Raw genomic sequence first — 13,754 nt, 5'->3', positions numbered from 1 at the left:
GGAGGCAGTCGAGCGCCGAGCTCGAGGCGGTCTCCAGGGTAACGAGGGCCGGGGCCGGGGCCGGCGGCGGCGCCAGGGCCGGGCCGCTCCGCGCTCACGGCGCCCCATGGCCTGTCGCGACAGGGATGCTATTTCCTGGTACCAGAAGAAGGTGAGTGGGGCGGGGCGCGGGCAGACGCGGCCCCGGCAGAGCCCTCAGCTTCCTCTCCTTGCAGATCGGGGCCTACGACCAGCAGATATGGGAGAAGTCCATCGAGCAGACCGAGATGAAGGTACCGAGGCGGGCGGGCGACCCCCGTGAGCCGGCTCGGCGCCCCTCGCCGCTAACGGGCCTTTGTTTTCGGCTTCTTAGGGCTTCAAAAATAAGCCTAAGAAGAAGGGGCACATCCAGCCCGACCTGATCGACGTGGATTTAATCAGAGGTGAGTGGTGTCCGGCACACTCCGCGCCGGGAGCGGGACCGGGAACGGGACCGGCCGCTCTGCCCCGCTCTCTGGCCAGGGCTTTCTCGGGCTGCTCAAGCGGCTGCCTGACGCCTGAGTCATTCTGCGTTCGGGCTGCAGCACAAGCGTCGGTAGAGCCCCAGACTCCACCGCCGCAGGTGGGTGGCCGTGCTGGCTGAGAAGCTGAAAGCAGGAGGAGCTGGGGCTGATTGGACCCCACTGGTGCTGGGTGGCTGGGGAGAGCAGGCTGGGTTGGGGAGGGTCAGCAGCCGGTGCGCTGAGGTGAGACGAGGGGCCGCGTTCAGACGAGCCTGTCTGAGCCGCAGCAGCTGGACGAGTGCCTGCAGCCGGGCTGCTCTCACACTTCCGAGCTAAGCAGCCCAGCAGGGTTTGAGCTTGGCCGAAGAGGAAATCGTTAATGAGGAAATTCTTGTAAATCACGATTAACGACCTGTTTGTTTTCCCTTTAATACCGAGGCTCTACATTCGCCAAAGCCAAGCCCGAAATCCCCTGGACGTCGCTGACTCGCAAAGGCATCGTGAGGGTTGTGTTCTTCCCCTTGTTCAGCCAGTGGTGGATCCAGGTCACCTCCCAGCGCATTTTTATGTGGCTCCTGGTGCTCTACATTATGCAAGGTGAGAGTGGGAGCAGTCTCTGCCACAGTTCTTTTTCTGCAAGCAGACTACATATATTGTAGTCCTTAAACTGAAACTATACTTAAACCTATTCAGGGAGCATAGGGATCCTATCTGAAACCTGATTCAGATGTGTGGCACTAATATTTGCAGAAATAAAACTGATTAGAAGTAAGCAGTTAAAAGAAGAACTGGGCCATGCTCCTAACTGGTGTGTTTGCTACCCTTTCTCCTTTCCAGTCATAGCAGTTGTGCTGTATTTCATGGTGCCCGTTGTGAATGCCAGTGAAGTCATGGAACCAATGTGCCTTATGCTGCTGATGGGGACAGTTCACTGCCAGATTGTGTCCACCCAGATCCACAGGCCTGCAGGGAGCAATGGGCTGAGCAGGCGGCGGAGGTGAGGGGTTGACAGGTTCACATTGTGATAGTTCAGCCTGTGGAGGGTTGCTGGTGGTAGAAATGAGTGTATAAATCTCCTGTAGGTGTATGCAGTTGTGAAAAGCTGTGTTCTGTCTCCTGTAATCTTGTCATAGCCAAATGCTGCAGACTGGCCAGGCTGTGACAGCTCTGGTTTACATCTCTGTTTAGTGGCTGGGGGAGGGCATTGTGTGCAGAGAGGCAACGTTTTCCAAACTAGTCTGTTGTGTGTCCTGCTTTGCCACTAAGCACAGGGCCCTGCTGAGCTGTGTTGAGAAGAGGGAAGTGATGGCAGAGGTGACTGTGCTGGATTCACTGCTGGCTGTTTGTGCCTGCAGGATGTTGCAGTCTGTCTGCTGCTTTACTGGTGGTTAAGCACTCATGTATTTGAGCACAGAACGATCCAAGTTTTGCTCCTGTTGGATTTCTGCAGCAGAGATTGTTTTTTTTTCCCACTTGCTACCTGTGGTATGCTTTACTGGTGATGCTGCTGTCCTGTGTGTGCATGCCTTCTGTCCAGCTTAGTAACACTTGCTTGGAAATAAGCAGTCCCTTTGCATGACTTCAGAGAAGCAGCATCTGAAAAGCTGCCCAGATCTGGTACAGATCTTTTAAGAAAGACCTAGAAGGAGCTTGCTAAGGAAAATGAATTCTCCTTTTTTTAACAACCAGGAAGTTACGCAGGCCTGGGGGTGTGGATGGGCACAGCTGGGCCTCTCCTGACAAAAGCAGCAGAGAGGAGCAGCCTGACTCCATGTCCCTCCTTGCCCATTTGTACAGCTCCTTTTTCCGAAGGAGGTGAGTGACCTTCAGGGTGCTGCTGCTTTTGTGGGGACACTCTGAACACCTAAGTGCCTGGAAAATGAAGACAGAAAGTCTCTGACATCCCCAGAGTCTGTAGGTTAGTTTCTGGTGAGCTAAAGGCACTCCTGGTGGTGTAGGGGGCTGACTCCTTGTGCACTTGTGTGTTTTTGTTGGGGCTCACTCCTGATCTCATGGTGCAGCCAGAGATGAGTGCTGGCTGAGCTGCAAGGAGAGTTTCTTGAGGAGTTTTCAGCTGACAAACCTCTTGATGAGGACTAAACCTTTTCACTGTGAGCAGCCTGCCCAGAGAGGTTGTGGAGTCTCCTTCTTTGGAGACATTCAAAACCCATCTGGATGTGTCCCTGTATGACCTGCCCTGGGCAGTTCTGCTCTGGTTGGGGGGTCAGACTGGATGAGCTTTCAAGGTCCCTTCCAGCCCCTACCATGTTGTGACTTTTTGTCTTTAGAATTGCCTTTTTTTCCCCCCCAAAAAAAAAAGAAGAAAATAATTCCCCTCATGGTTTAGAAGTTTTAAGATACTGATAGAATTAGAAAAGAACCACCTGGTTAGAGTGAAGCAGATGAAAGTCTCTTCAGCAGACTGAGGACACAGAGAGCCTGTCAGGAGAAGACAACTGCATGTTCCCTTAGCTCTGCTGTTCAGTGCTGTACCTGTGGGCAAGTGAAGAGGCTGCCCTGTTTAAGAGTTTTTCTCAACGTGAAAGCATTTAATTATGTTTTCTCTTCTAGGATTAGAAGAATCAAGTTGGTAGCTGAGAAAGGGACTGAGACAGAAAATGGGGTGAATGCTGTGAACAGTGACACCAAGCACAGACCTGCCAGGTTTGAGCACAGGCTGCCACACTTCAAAGAGAAGAGTAAACTTTCAGACGGGGAAAAGAGCCATCAGGTGCTGCAGGGAAGATCTGTTTGAAGTGGCAAATGTCACCGTGCCCAAAAGTTTGTTGGTAATTGACTGTAACTCATTTTGACTGCTGTGTTTCTAGGGTGACTGCACTGTCAGAGGTGGTGTCTCTGAGGAGCTGTCAAGTGAAGAGGATGCTGAAGCAGTGGCACAAAGGACCTTGTTACGCCAGAGTGTGGAAGGGGCTTCCAGTGACAACAGCTATGAAGAGAAGCAAAAGAGGCCTGGTTCTTTGAACCAGGCTGTCTCTCAGGTACTCAGGCTGGATTTGTGCCGTTCCCCACACGAGCTTTTCTATGGATAATGAGCTGATTTCCCTCTGGTTTTGGCAGGTCAAGCAAGCCCTGAAAGGTGCCAGAGACTCTGACAGCGTCGTGGAATCTGAGCTAGAATCCACTCTATATGGTCAGGTATGGTGATAAGTTCCAGAGACAGAGCTTTCCCAGGCCTGGCCAGTGCAGGGAGGGATGTCCTCTCTGGCAGAGCAAACCTTAAAGTGACAGAGCTTCATAAAATATAATAGAAATTAAATATTGAGTGATGCAAGAGCCAGAAGCCTTCTGCATTAGAGCAAGTCAGGTGTTGAGAGGTGGGGAGCTGAAGCTGCTTGTGCTTCCCATGCAGAAGGGGTGGCTGCAAGTCCATCCCTGGGTCTTTCCCAGTTTGCACTGGTGGGTGTGACTGGGATCCAGGGTGCCCTGGGGAGCTGCTGCAGCCAACGGCCTGGAGGGGGAAGCAGGATGAGGAGGTTCTGCCCATTGCTGTGGGGCTGTGCTGTCTAAATTTTGGTGCTCCTCAAAGGACCCAAGGTCCTGCGTTACTGTGGGCTCCCGGAGCTGCAGCGTGAGCCGGAGGGACTCGGAGAGCACCCGGCAGGACTCGGAGACAGAGGACATGCTGTGGGATGACCTCCTGCACGGCCCTGAGTGCCGCTCCTCCTGCACCAGCGACAGCGAGGACGCCACCAGCAGGGGCTCCAGGCGCGACCTGAAGGAAGATGTTTTCCAGCAGGTCTGTTTTTTGTAGCCAGCCGTTGAGAACGGTGTGGATTCCATCCCCCCCCCGCGCCTTCTCCCTTGTCTGCCAAAAATAACACAAAACCCAAACAGCCTCTGGGTGCTGCTGGCGTGATGGGAGCGGCCTGAGCCTGCTCTGGCAGCTGCCCTGGGATGCTGTGAATGGTGTCAGTGGGCAAGTCCCTGCTGGTGTTTGGACCAAAAGTATTTGACTCAAACCTGGAATTCCCCTCTCGATCTAAATGTGTTCTAGGAAGAGGCATTGTTTAGCAGTGGGACAGAAATGGGTTACACACCTCCTGCCTTCTCTCCTCTTCTCTAGAACCATTTGTTCTGGCTGCAGAACACAAGCCCAGCTTCTGCAAAAGTGAGTGCCCTGATCTGGGAGGGGAACGACTGCAAGAAGGTGGACATGTCTGTGCTGGAGATCAGTGGGATTATCATGAGCAGGGTAAGGGGTTTCTCACTTGCTCTCTGTGCTAGGACAAGCAGCAATGGATGGAAGCTGCAGCACAGGAGGTTCCAGCTCAACACAAGGGGGAACTTCTTTACTGGAAGGGTCACAGAGCACTGGAACAGGCTCCCCAGAGAGGTTGTGGAGTCTCCTTCTGTGGAGCCTTTCAAAGCCTGTCTGGATGTGTTCCTGTGTGACCTGAGCTAGCTTGGATGGTCCTGCTCTGGCAGGGGGTGGGGTTGAACTCCATGAGCGCTTTGGGTCCCTTCCAACCCCTGACATCCTCTGATCCTGTGATGCTTTAAGAATCACCAAAAGACCTGGAAATGGTTCTACATACAAATACAAAGTGTGGTACAAGACTGAGCCCTCCTCAGCTGCACACAGTGTGGTCCTAAATGTTCTCACCTAAAAAATACACCAACCAAAGTGTGAGAGGGCTGATTCTTACTGGCAGTGTCCCTGCTGGGTGCTGGAGGTGGTATAGGTTTGTTATTTACTGACTGAGTGATTGTTTTGGGGTTTGGACTGAAAGGGCTGGGATTATTTTAGGCCTTGTCCTTTGAAGGGCAGGGGAAATGAGTGGTTGGTTGAATTACTGTTGCCACAACAAGAAGCCTGTGCCGTGCTGCAGAAACTGAGGCCCTCATCCTGCTTTTGTTCCTCTTTGCCAGGTGAATGCCTACCAGCAGGGAGCAGGGTATCAGATGCTGGGAAACATCATCACCATCGGCTTGGCTTTCCTGCCATTCCTCTACAGGCTCTTCCGCACTGACAACCTGGAGCAGCTCTGCTCCATTTCTCTAAAGGAGCTTTTGCACATCTTCTGTGGAGCACCTGCCAGCATCCCTGTCATTGCTCTGACTGCCATCAACTTCCTGGAGAGGCTTTGCCTAACCTGGATGTTTTTCTTCATGATGTGTGTTGCTGAGAGAACATACAAACAGGTGAGTTGCAACGTCCTGACCCTTGCACTACCTCTTCTGAACTCTGGGCAGGTGGCACAGAGGCCACTGGCACAGCAAGTGTGGCTGAGCCAGCTGGGAACATCTCTGAGGGGTTTAGGTAGGGAGGACTCTGGTAAGACTCATGTTCATCAGTCACAGCCATGGACCTGGCAATGCCCTCTGCCCCCTTTTTACCTTGCTCCCAAAGGAAAATTGGCACTGTTCAGGGAAGTGAAGGACATGGAGCTGCTGGGAAGAGGAGAAGTTTGCTAAGCTGCCAATAAATGAGCACACTGGGCTGTTCTGAGCTGGAGCACTGGGAACTGGGCAGCATCACCTTCAGTGAGCAGGAGCTTTGCCAGAGTAGCTGTAAATGTTGTGTGGTCACAGGCTGATGTCATTCACTGCTTCAACCAGAGCCCTGCCAGTCCTGCACAGCCACAGCAGCTCTTGTGCCACACACAAGGTGGCTTCTGTCACCTCTCCGAGAGGTTGGGTGCTGAGGCACCCTGCTGGGCTTTCCCACTGGTTACAGCTCAGCAATCCCAGACATTGGTGTTTCAGACTAACCCGTGTTTGTGGGCGTGCTTTGTTTTCACTTGCAGAGGTTTTTGTTTGCCAAGCTCTTCAGTCACATCACATCAGCTCGGAAAGCCAGGAAATATGAAATCCCTCACTTTAGACTCAAGAAAGTAGAAAACATCAAGATTTGGTTGTCCCTTCGCTCCTACCTCAAGGTGAGTTCTGATCCCAGCTGGGTTACTAGAGGGTATAGCTGCATCTCTGGGTACCTGAGCTTTACCCTGCTGCTGGCTGGCACTGTGGGCACTGATGGCAGCAGCAGTGCTGCCACAGCTCTGCAGGCAGAGCTCAGCCCTCACTCCCTGTTCCGCAGCGGCGAGGGCCCCAGCGCTCCATGGATGTTGTGGTGTCATCCATCTTCCTGCTGGCTCTTTCCATCGCCTTCATCTGCTGTGCCCAGGTGAGGTTTCACTTTCCATTTTAGAAAGCAGAGGGAAACCTCCTGAGGGCTCTTTCTTTTCTTCTGCCAGCCTGTAGTGCTTTAACTAAGGCTCTTTGTCCCCAAGGCAGGGTGGAGTGGGCTGCACGTTTTTTTGTTTGAAGCTGTGTAAGGTTTAGTTAGTAACAGATCTTCATCCTCTGTGTCTGAAGTTCTCTGATCATTAGGAACGTTCACAGGATGTTGACTGCAGCATCCCCTTGCAGCACTGTGGGACAGCAGGTCTATAGCTTCCTCTGACACCTTTCAGGCCTCTCCTGAAGTGCCTGTGACAGGGAGCAGCACTGCTGCTGGGGTTGTGTCCTGCATTCTTTTTGGCAGGAGGTGGAGTGCAGTGTTTGGGCAGGTTCTTGATACCCCAAAGGTGCAGTTGTGGCAGCAGGAAAATGGATGATAATTAGACACTGACTCTACTGTGATGGCTTTTGTAAGGCACAGGAAGTGGTGACAGTCCCAGTCCTGCAGCATTCCAGGAAAGGCAGGAGGAAGCTGCCTGGCTGTGGTAGGGCAAGGACAGAGGAAAGGAAAATCCAAGCCCTTTATTGCCCAGTGATGGAGAGAGAGAAGGAGGGAAGAGAAAGAACAACATCCATTTCTAAGCATCAAAAAACCAAATCCAGTTCCAAGCTCAAGCCCAGTTAGGAATTGTTCCTTAGCCCTGGTGCCATGAGTGGGCTGCAAGCGGAGCACTGCTGGGAGCTGCAGCACTGGGAGCTCTCTTCCCGAGGAGTGAGGGCACCACTTCTGCTCTTCTCCCAGGGACTGGCACCTGGGTACTGACCCAGAGCATCTGGGTACTGACACTGGCACTTTTTTAAATATAGGTTCTTAAAGGTCACAAAACATTTCTGAGTGCAGCCTACAACTGGGAGTTCCTCATCTGGGAGGCAGCACTGCTCCTCTTCCTGCTGCGCCTGGCGTCTTTGGGCTCTGAAACCAACAAGAAATACAGCAACATCTCCATCTTGCTCACAGAGCAGGTATCTCCATCTGGCTGCTTCTCTCTCTGTGGCTCCTCTGGGTACCACTATTGCATTTGGAAAACACTTGAATCAAATTTAAAAGGTAGAACTCAACCCTTGTGCTGGGCAAAGGCAATAATGAAAGCCACTGCACAGCTGGGGCCCAGGAGCTGTTCAATGTTTGGACAGACTCACAACTCAAGATTCTTCTTGTCTCTGAGTTGCCATGTGTCAGCTATGGCACTTAGAACGAGGGTCTCACTAAATGACTTTGTGGCTGCATCACTGCAAAAATGCTTCTAACTAGCCCAGGGAATCATCTGGGGGCTGGGTCATTAACAGATGTGTAATGATCTGTGGTGTCTCTGTTGCAGATAAACTTATACCTGAAGATGGAGAAGAAGCCAAACAAGAAGGAGCAGCTGTCTCTAGTTAACAATGTTCTGAAGCTCTCTACAAAGCTGCTGAAGGTAAAGTGCTCCCCACACACATTGCAGAGCAAAGGGTAGTGCCTGTGAGGGGCTCTGCTCTCCCCTGTCTCTCATCATGGGTTAGTTCTCACAAAGGGAGGTTTCCTGTGCTCCTCCTAAAGCCATGGCGTAAGAATAGGCCATAAAAAACTGGTGTGGTTAAATAGTGCTGCAAAGATTTGATTAGCAGCAGCTCACCGAGATTTGGTGAAGTGAGAGGCTGGCAGGGACACTGAACCTCTCCTTGAATCTCATCCTCTTTCAGAAGCTTTGGTGGAGCTCACTGACAGCAGCAGATCAGGAGCAGGAAAAAGCACAGTCTGAGTCACAGAAAGTCTGGACACATCCTGCAGCCTGTGTCCAGCCCTTGCTAGGCAGCTTATGGTGCATCACAGGAGACTTTTCAGCCTCCAAATACTGTTGGGAAACGCCTTTAAGGGGCCGGGGGGGGGGCGCCTGAAACAGAGTGGAGATAGCTGTAGGGATGCTATCCCTATGATAGAGCACAGCCAGCAAGGGCTGCCAGAGAGCCAGCAGCAAGCTGGAAGGCAGAGGAGGGTTCACTGCTTCTGCTCATATCCTCCCTGTTTGCCTTTTCACTGCAGGAGCTGGATTCTCCCTTCAGGCTGTATGGGCTGACCATGAATCCACTGATCTACAACATCACTCGTGTTGTGATTCTCTCTGCTGTCTCAGGCGTTGTCAGCGACCTTCTAGGATTCAATATCAGGGTAAGTACAACTCCCCCCAGGCCACAGGGAAACACCTTTGAGGGGCCACTTCTGTACCATTGCCAAATTTTGCTTGGTGGGAGAAAAGGGAGGTTTGAACTGGGCTCCTCTACCTGTCATTCAGAGAGCAGCCCATGCTGAGTGAATCTGAATCTCCCTGAGCCTGTCTGGGGAGGGGAGGACAGGGCTGAGTTCAGTTTGAGCCCTGTTAGGGTCTTTGTTGCCCAGTTGAAACAGTCAGCACTTTGGGTTCTTTCCCTTTGGAATGAGGATGCTCTCCTCTCTGGCTCAGAAGTGGGTTGGAGCTTGCTGAGCAGCATCTTCAGCATGGGATGGGCAGAGGGGCCCCAGCCTTACCTGTAGCTGGCATTCAGCCCTGTGGCTGTCAGGCCTGGCTCACCCTCCTATCTCTTTTCAGCTGTGGAAAATTAAACCCTGACCAGACCAGAGGTTGGTGTTCAGCCCCCTGCAGCACAGAGCCCCACAGGCAGCAGGAGCTGAGGCAGAGAGGTGCTCCCCAGCTACAGCCACCGGTCACAGCTGCTCATGAGTGGACTCTCAGCGCATGGTACCAGATGTTCTCCCTCTGCTTTCCTGCTCTACAAGGGCCAGACTGGACTGCTGCTCACAGCACCAGGTGCCCAGCGGAGCCACCCCTGGCACTCACAGCAAAGCAGAATGGAGGGAGGCAGTGTCCAGCACCTGGTGCTGTGAGCAGCCAGAGCTGTGTGGGCAGCAGGGCCTTGGCCACCCAAAGCCAGAACAGCTCCCATGGGAGGAACACCAGGGAGGGCTGCAGGAGCTTGCACCTGCGACAGCTGTGCCCTGGGCATGGGGCAAGTGGACCCTGGCAGCAGCTGTGTTTGGAGCTGCACTGAGGTTGGTTGCTCTGCACCCTCCACAGTCCCGTGGCTCCTCTCTGTGCTTACCTGGCCATGCTGAGGAGAAGTTATTGTCTGAGGAGTTGGGTGTAAGAGCTGCTTGTCAGGTTGTCCTGAACTGCAGCCAGGAGTGCCAGGAGAGGGGATGTGTCAAACCCTTCCTCACCAAACAGGTTAATGTTTATAGAGAGGGTACAGGAGAGAAAGAAGATGTGGTAAAGACAGCTGCTAAACTTCCATTGTCCTTCAGACTCTGCTATCCTCTGTTTATTAGTAATGAAAAAGGCAAAAACTGAGGAGATGTTCATAGCTTCATTCTCTCACAGAGGAGGGGTCAGATGGCATAAGAGTTTTTGGGTGGTAAAACTGTTTACAGCTCTTTTCTGTACAAGGAGAAGTTGGCAGATGTCAAAGGTGAGGACCATTTTTCTCTATCCAAATGTACAAATAAACCTAGGACAGAAGGATTCCATCAGCAGCTGCTTGTACAGCTCTGAGTGGTCTGTGTAACTCTGAACAGTGGCTAGCTGAACCAAGGAGACTTTAAAGACTTCAATGGGATTTGTGTTGAGCCTGGGGTGGGGTAAAACCTGGGTGCCAGAGGGAGCGTCTGGAGGTGGCACAGCACTGACAGTCACAAAGAGCAGGGTTCGTACAGCGCAGAACCAACAGGCTGCAGTTTAATGTCTCTATAAAAAATAATGAGCGATTTACAGGTCTCTCTCTAGGCAGAACCTCAGAAGTCTGTATAAAGGAGCTGTACAATATATAAACATTTACACCCAGTACATCCATACATTGCTTCGCATTCCAAGGCCACATTGCTAAGTCATCCGACAGGGTAAGGACAAGGGAGGAGGAGGTCTGTGGCAGGAGAGATCACACACAGGTAGGAGACTAAATCAGGTCACGTCAACAGAGAGAAAAAAATAGGGAGCTGATGGCAGGGCAGTAATTTCAGTGGTGCTGATTAAACGTCTGAATGCTTCTGTACTCAGTGGTTAGGGTGAGTGCATACAACAACACAAACCAGACTCCTGCTGGGAACACCTGGGTCGTATCTACAGAGGCTACAGTTGCAGTGTTAAATATTTCACAGTCATACTCCGAGGAGTATTTGTAGGAGTGAGGCTGCACAGCCAGTCTCAGTGGGTAACCCCATGTCAGGTAGCAGAGCACAGCTCAGAGCTGCTTAAAGCTGATGCCATTTGCAAAGTCTTTGCTTAAAAAGCAGTTTGAGTGGTCAGTGAGTGGTGCTTGTCAGGAACCCACCTCAGCACTGTGCTTCACTGAGCTTTAGACAGAGTCAGTGTTTCAAAGCCAAGATGAGATTTTTTCATCCTTCTCTAACAGTAAATTTGCATTTTACCATGAGCAAGAAAAGCTTGACCTTTTCCACTCCTTTGTCTGCAAACAGGACCAATGGGCTCCTTTTCCCACTTCTGCAGTCATTAAACCCCCAACATGTCAGGAAATCATTGAACCTATGAATAAAATCTTCCCCTTCCCTTAATGCAGCTGTAGGGCTGAGCTGTTAGCAGGCTCTGGGCCATCACATCCCTCCAGTTAATCACATCCTAGCCCCAGCCAGAGCTAAAAAGCCTCACAGACTCTGCACTCCATCCTCCTAGGTCACATTCAACACAAAACATGAGACACTTTAATACACACAGGCAAGAACTTGACTTAAGAAGCTCTGATGGCAGCTGGTTCTGTCCTAAGGTCAACTGTTCTCTCTAGAGAGGGGGGAAAAGCTGATTCCTAACAAGCAATAAATAATCAAAGCTGGAACTTCAGAATACAGCATCACAGAGAGGCTGACAACAGAGGTGTGCTCATGGCTGCAGGGGAAGCTGAAGATGTCACTGAACAGAACCCAGAATGGTCTTTCTCCAGACAAATGCTTTGCAGTAAGAAGCATCCCTGCCAATCAAGGACCTAAAGCAATTTTGCTGTGTTCATAAAAAGCAAAATTACAGCTCATGGATGGTGCCCAAGAGAACTTTATCAACATGATTCTGTAGTAGGTATAAAAAGTTAGTTAAGAAAATAACCAAACCATCACCTGCACAGCCTCGGAGGCTGCCCTAGAGCTGACAGAACCAACTCCCCATCTCCTTATGGAACCAGGGAGGACACAGGCAGTACCTGATGTAAACATGCAACATGCTCTTGAGAGATGCCCATTCCAACCCAACCTGGGCCTTTCTGGGACTGGAACAGATGAGAGGGATGAGATTGACTGGATACAGTAGATACCTTGGCACAAGAACAAGTGAGTCGTGGTCACATTGGCAATAGAGGCATTAAATAACCTTGTTCAGGAACTCACAACACTGAGAAAGCCGCAGCAGTGCAACGTTGGGAGCAGCAGGACACCGCCTGGAGGGGACACAGGGACAGCAGCTTATGGAGGGAGTTTCACTGAAGCAATCCAAAAGGTCCTTCATGCAGCTCAGATAAGTTAAGAACAAATCAAATACTTTTTCCACCTTCTAAGCAGTCTCTGGAAAAAAAAAACAACAACAAAGAAACCTAAACGACAAACCCAACAACTCTGAAAAGCAACACAGCTTTAGACGACCCTGGCCAGAGCCTGCAGCCCGCCGTGCTCTGGAGCAGTGTCAGACTCTGTTCTCAGCCACACCCGCTGCCTGGGTGACTTTACACGTGCTGGGCACCTTCCAGGGGCCGGGAGTGATTGGTGTTTTCTTGACAGGAGAACTGTTCTCAGATTTGGAGATGCCATCCTCTTTGGTTTCGTGGGGCAGCTGCCTGTGTCTCTCTCCGTGCTGTGTTTCCAGCCACCTTTGTTTCTCCGTGGACAGCAGGGGCAGGTTGGACAGGCTGGAAGCTTTGAACCTGCTGGAGCCTGGCTCACCACTGGCTGACTTCTTCCTTTTTTCATCTTCAGCTGTGTGTCTCCTAGAGTCACTCAATGGAAGATGATCCTCTTCAGGTGCTGCATGGTGATGCTCTGGAGACCTCTCTTCTGACCTTCCAGAAGCCTTCTGCTTCGTCTCTTTCCTGCTGACTCCTGTTCTACCTTTGCCACCTTTCAACTGCTCAGCAGTCGTCCTGTCGCCGCCAGTTGCTCTGCTGTGATGTTCCTCTAACCTGCTTACTGCTTCCACCTTTCCTTGCTTGCTGAGATGCCCTGGGGGACTGGCAGACCTTCCCTGGCTTCCACTGGAATGCTCTTTGCTCAGCCCTGGTTCTGAGGCTTTGCTTTCGCTCCTTCTGGAGCCGTCAGACAGTGAGAGGTTGCTGCAAGTTTTTTCAGGATGCCCTTTTCTGGGGCTGTGGAACCCTGTGTGAGGGTGGCCCTCAGCAGCCACCAACTTGTCTGGGCTTACAGATCTGTCTCTTCTGGTTCCTAATTCCAAACCACCTTTTGTGATTTCATATCCAGGGCTGGAGGGATGTTCCCATCTGTTCTTTGTTCTCTGGGGAGAAGACTGAGGCTTCATCTCAAACTGGTTTTCAGTTAAAGTGCTTATCTTTTCAGGCACAGTGTTCTTTGCTTGTTCCAGTTTCTCAGACAGCTGAACTCTGGTTAAAGCTTCTCCTGGTACTGGTAAATAACAAACTTCTGATGAGGAAGCAGAATGCGAGGATGAAGGTAATGGTGACTGCTCTTCATATATTACAGTTGATGAAGATGGATTGTAAGTATCCCAATCACCTGGAAGGGAACAGGGAGAGACTTGACTGAGTGACTACAAAACCCAAACTGCTAAATATCTGAGAAGCAAGCAGACTACTGAGGGTCCAGGATATACCAAACCTTCAGGCTAAAGAGGTTAGGCACTGGCATGCTCTCAAAGCCTGAGTTAGTTTTTCTGCATGACATCATTCTACAACCCACAACAGCCATAAGAATGTGATTTGGGAACAAAGCTTGTGCTTGGAATGCTGCTGGGATGGTCTCTGCAGGACTGAGCACAGCTCTGGAGCCTGCACAGCACAACTCTCACAGCCCCTGAGCTACAGCCCTTAGTGTCAGAAACCCAAACGAGCTGAAAGTGCCACGCTAAAGAAAAC

The 13,754-nt window shown here is 51.3% G+C and overlaps 2 protein-coding genes across 3 annotated transcripts in view; one reads left to right on the top strand and one right to left on the bottom strand.

The window, feature by feature from the left end:
• PHTF1 (putative homeodomain transcription factor 1) lies at positions 1 to 10,188 on the top strand. Its single transcript, XM_064173650.1, has 18 exons — positions 1 to 151; positions 216 to 272; positions 353 to 422; positions 921 to 1,079; positions 1,320 to 1,479; positions 2,172 to 2,297; positions 3,054 to 3,213; positions 3,311 to 3,481; positions 3,561 to 3,638; positions 4,030 to 4,239; positions 4,567 to 4,695; positions 5,373 to 5,645; positions 6,251 to 6,382; positions 6,541 to 6,627; positions 7,491 to 7,646; positions 8,003 to 8,098; positions 8,704 to 8,829; positions 9,248 to 10,188. The coding sequence occupies exons 1-18, from the start codon at positions 107 to 109 to the stop codon at positions 9,266 to 9,268; spliced, it is 2,256 nt and encodes a 751-aa protein (XP_064029720.1). The 5' UTR covers positions 1 to 106; the 3' UTR covers positions 9,269 to 10,188.
• A 171-nt stretch (positions 10,189 to 10,359) lies between these two features.
• The window catches only part of MAGI3 (membrane associated guanylate kinase, WW and PDZ domain containing 3), a 72,428-nt gene continuing 69,033 nt past the window's right edge, over positions 10,360 to 13,754 (bottom strand). Inside the window, exon 21 of one of the 2 annotated variants that reach the window (XM_064173646.1) lies at positions 10,360 to 13,395. In XM_064173646.1, coding sequence (XP_064029716.1) covers positions 12,335 to 13,395 — 1,061 coding nt within the window. In that variant the 3' untranslated portion in view covers positions 10,360 to 12,334. The remainder of the gene's footprint in view (positions 13,396 to 13,754) is intronic. The other variant, XM_064173648.1, reaches the window with a different exon arrangement.

The sequence above is a fragment of the Pogoniulus pusillus genome, chromosome 39, assembly GCF_015220805.1.
Source record: "Pogoniulus pusillus isolate bPogPus1 chromosome 39, bPogPus1.pri, whole genome shotgun sequence".
NCBI classification, from domain to species: Eukaryota; Metazoa; Chordata; class Aves; order Piciformes; family Lybiidae; genus Pogoniulus; species Pogoniulus pusillus.
This window is presented reverse-complemented; position numbering and strand designations above follow the sequence as displayed.

Bases quoted from the DNA above. Each gene is read 5' to 3' on its own strand.
- PHTF1 (XM_064173650.1), top strand. From the start codon at position 107: ATGGCCTGTCGCGACAGGGATGCTATTTCCTGGTACCAGAAGAAG. The intron at 1,480-2,171 runs GTGAGGGGTTGA...TTTAACAACCAG, and splicing joins GGGCTGAGCAGGCGGCGGAG to GAAGTTACGCAGGCCTGGGG. The intron at 3,639-4,029 runs GTATGGTGATAA...TGCTCCTCAAAG, and splicing joins AATCCACTCTATATGGTCAG to GACCCAAGGTCCTGCGTTAC.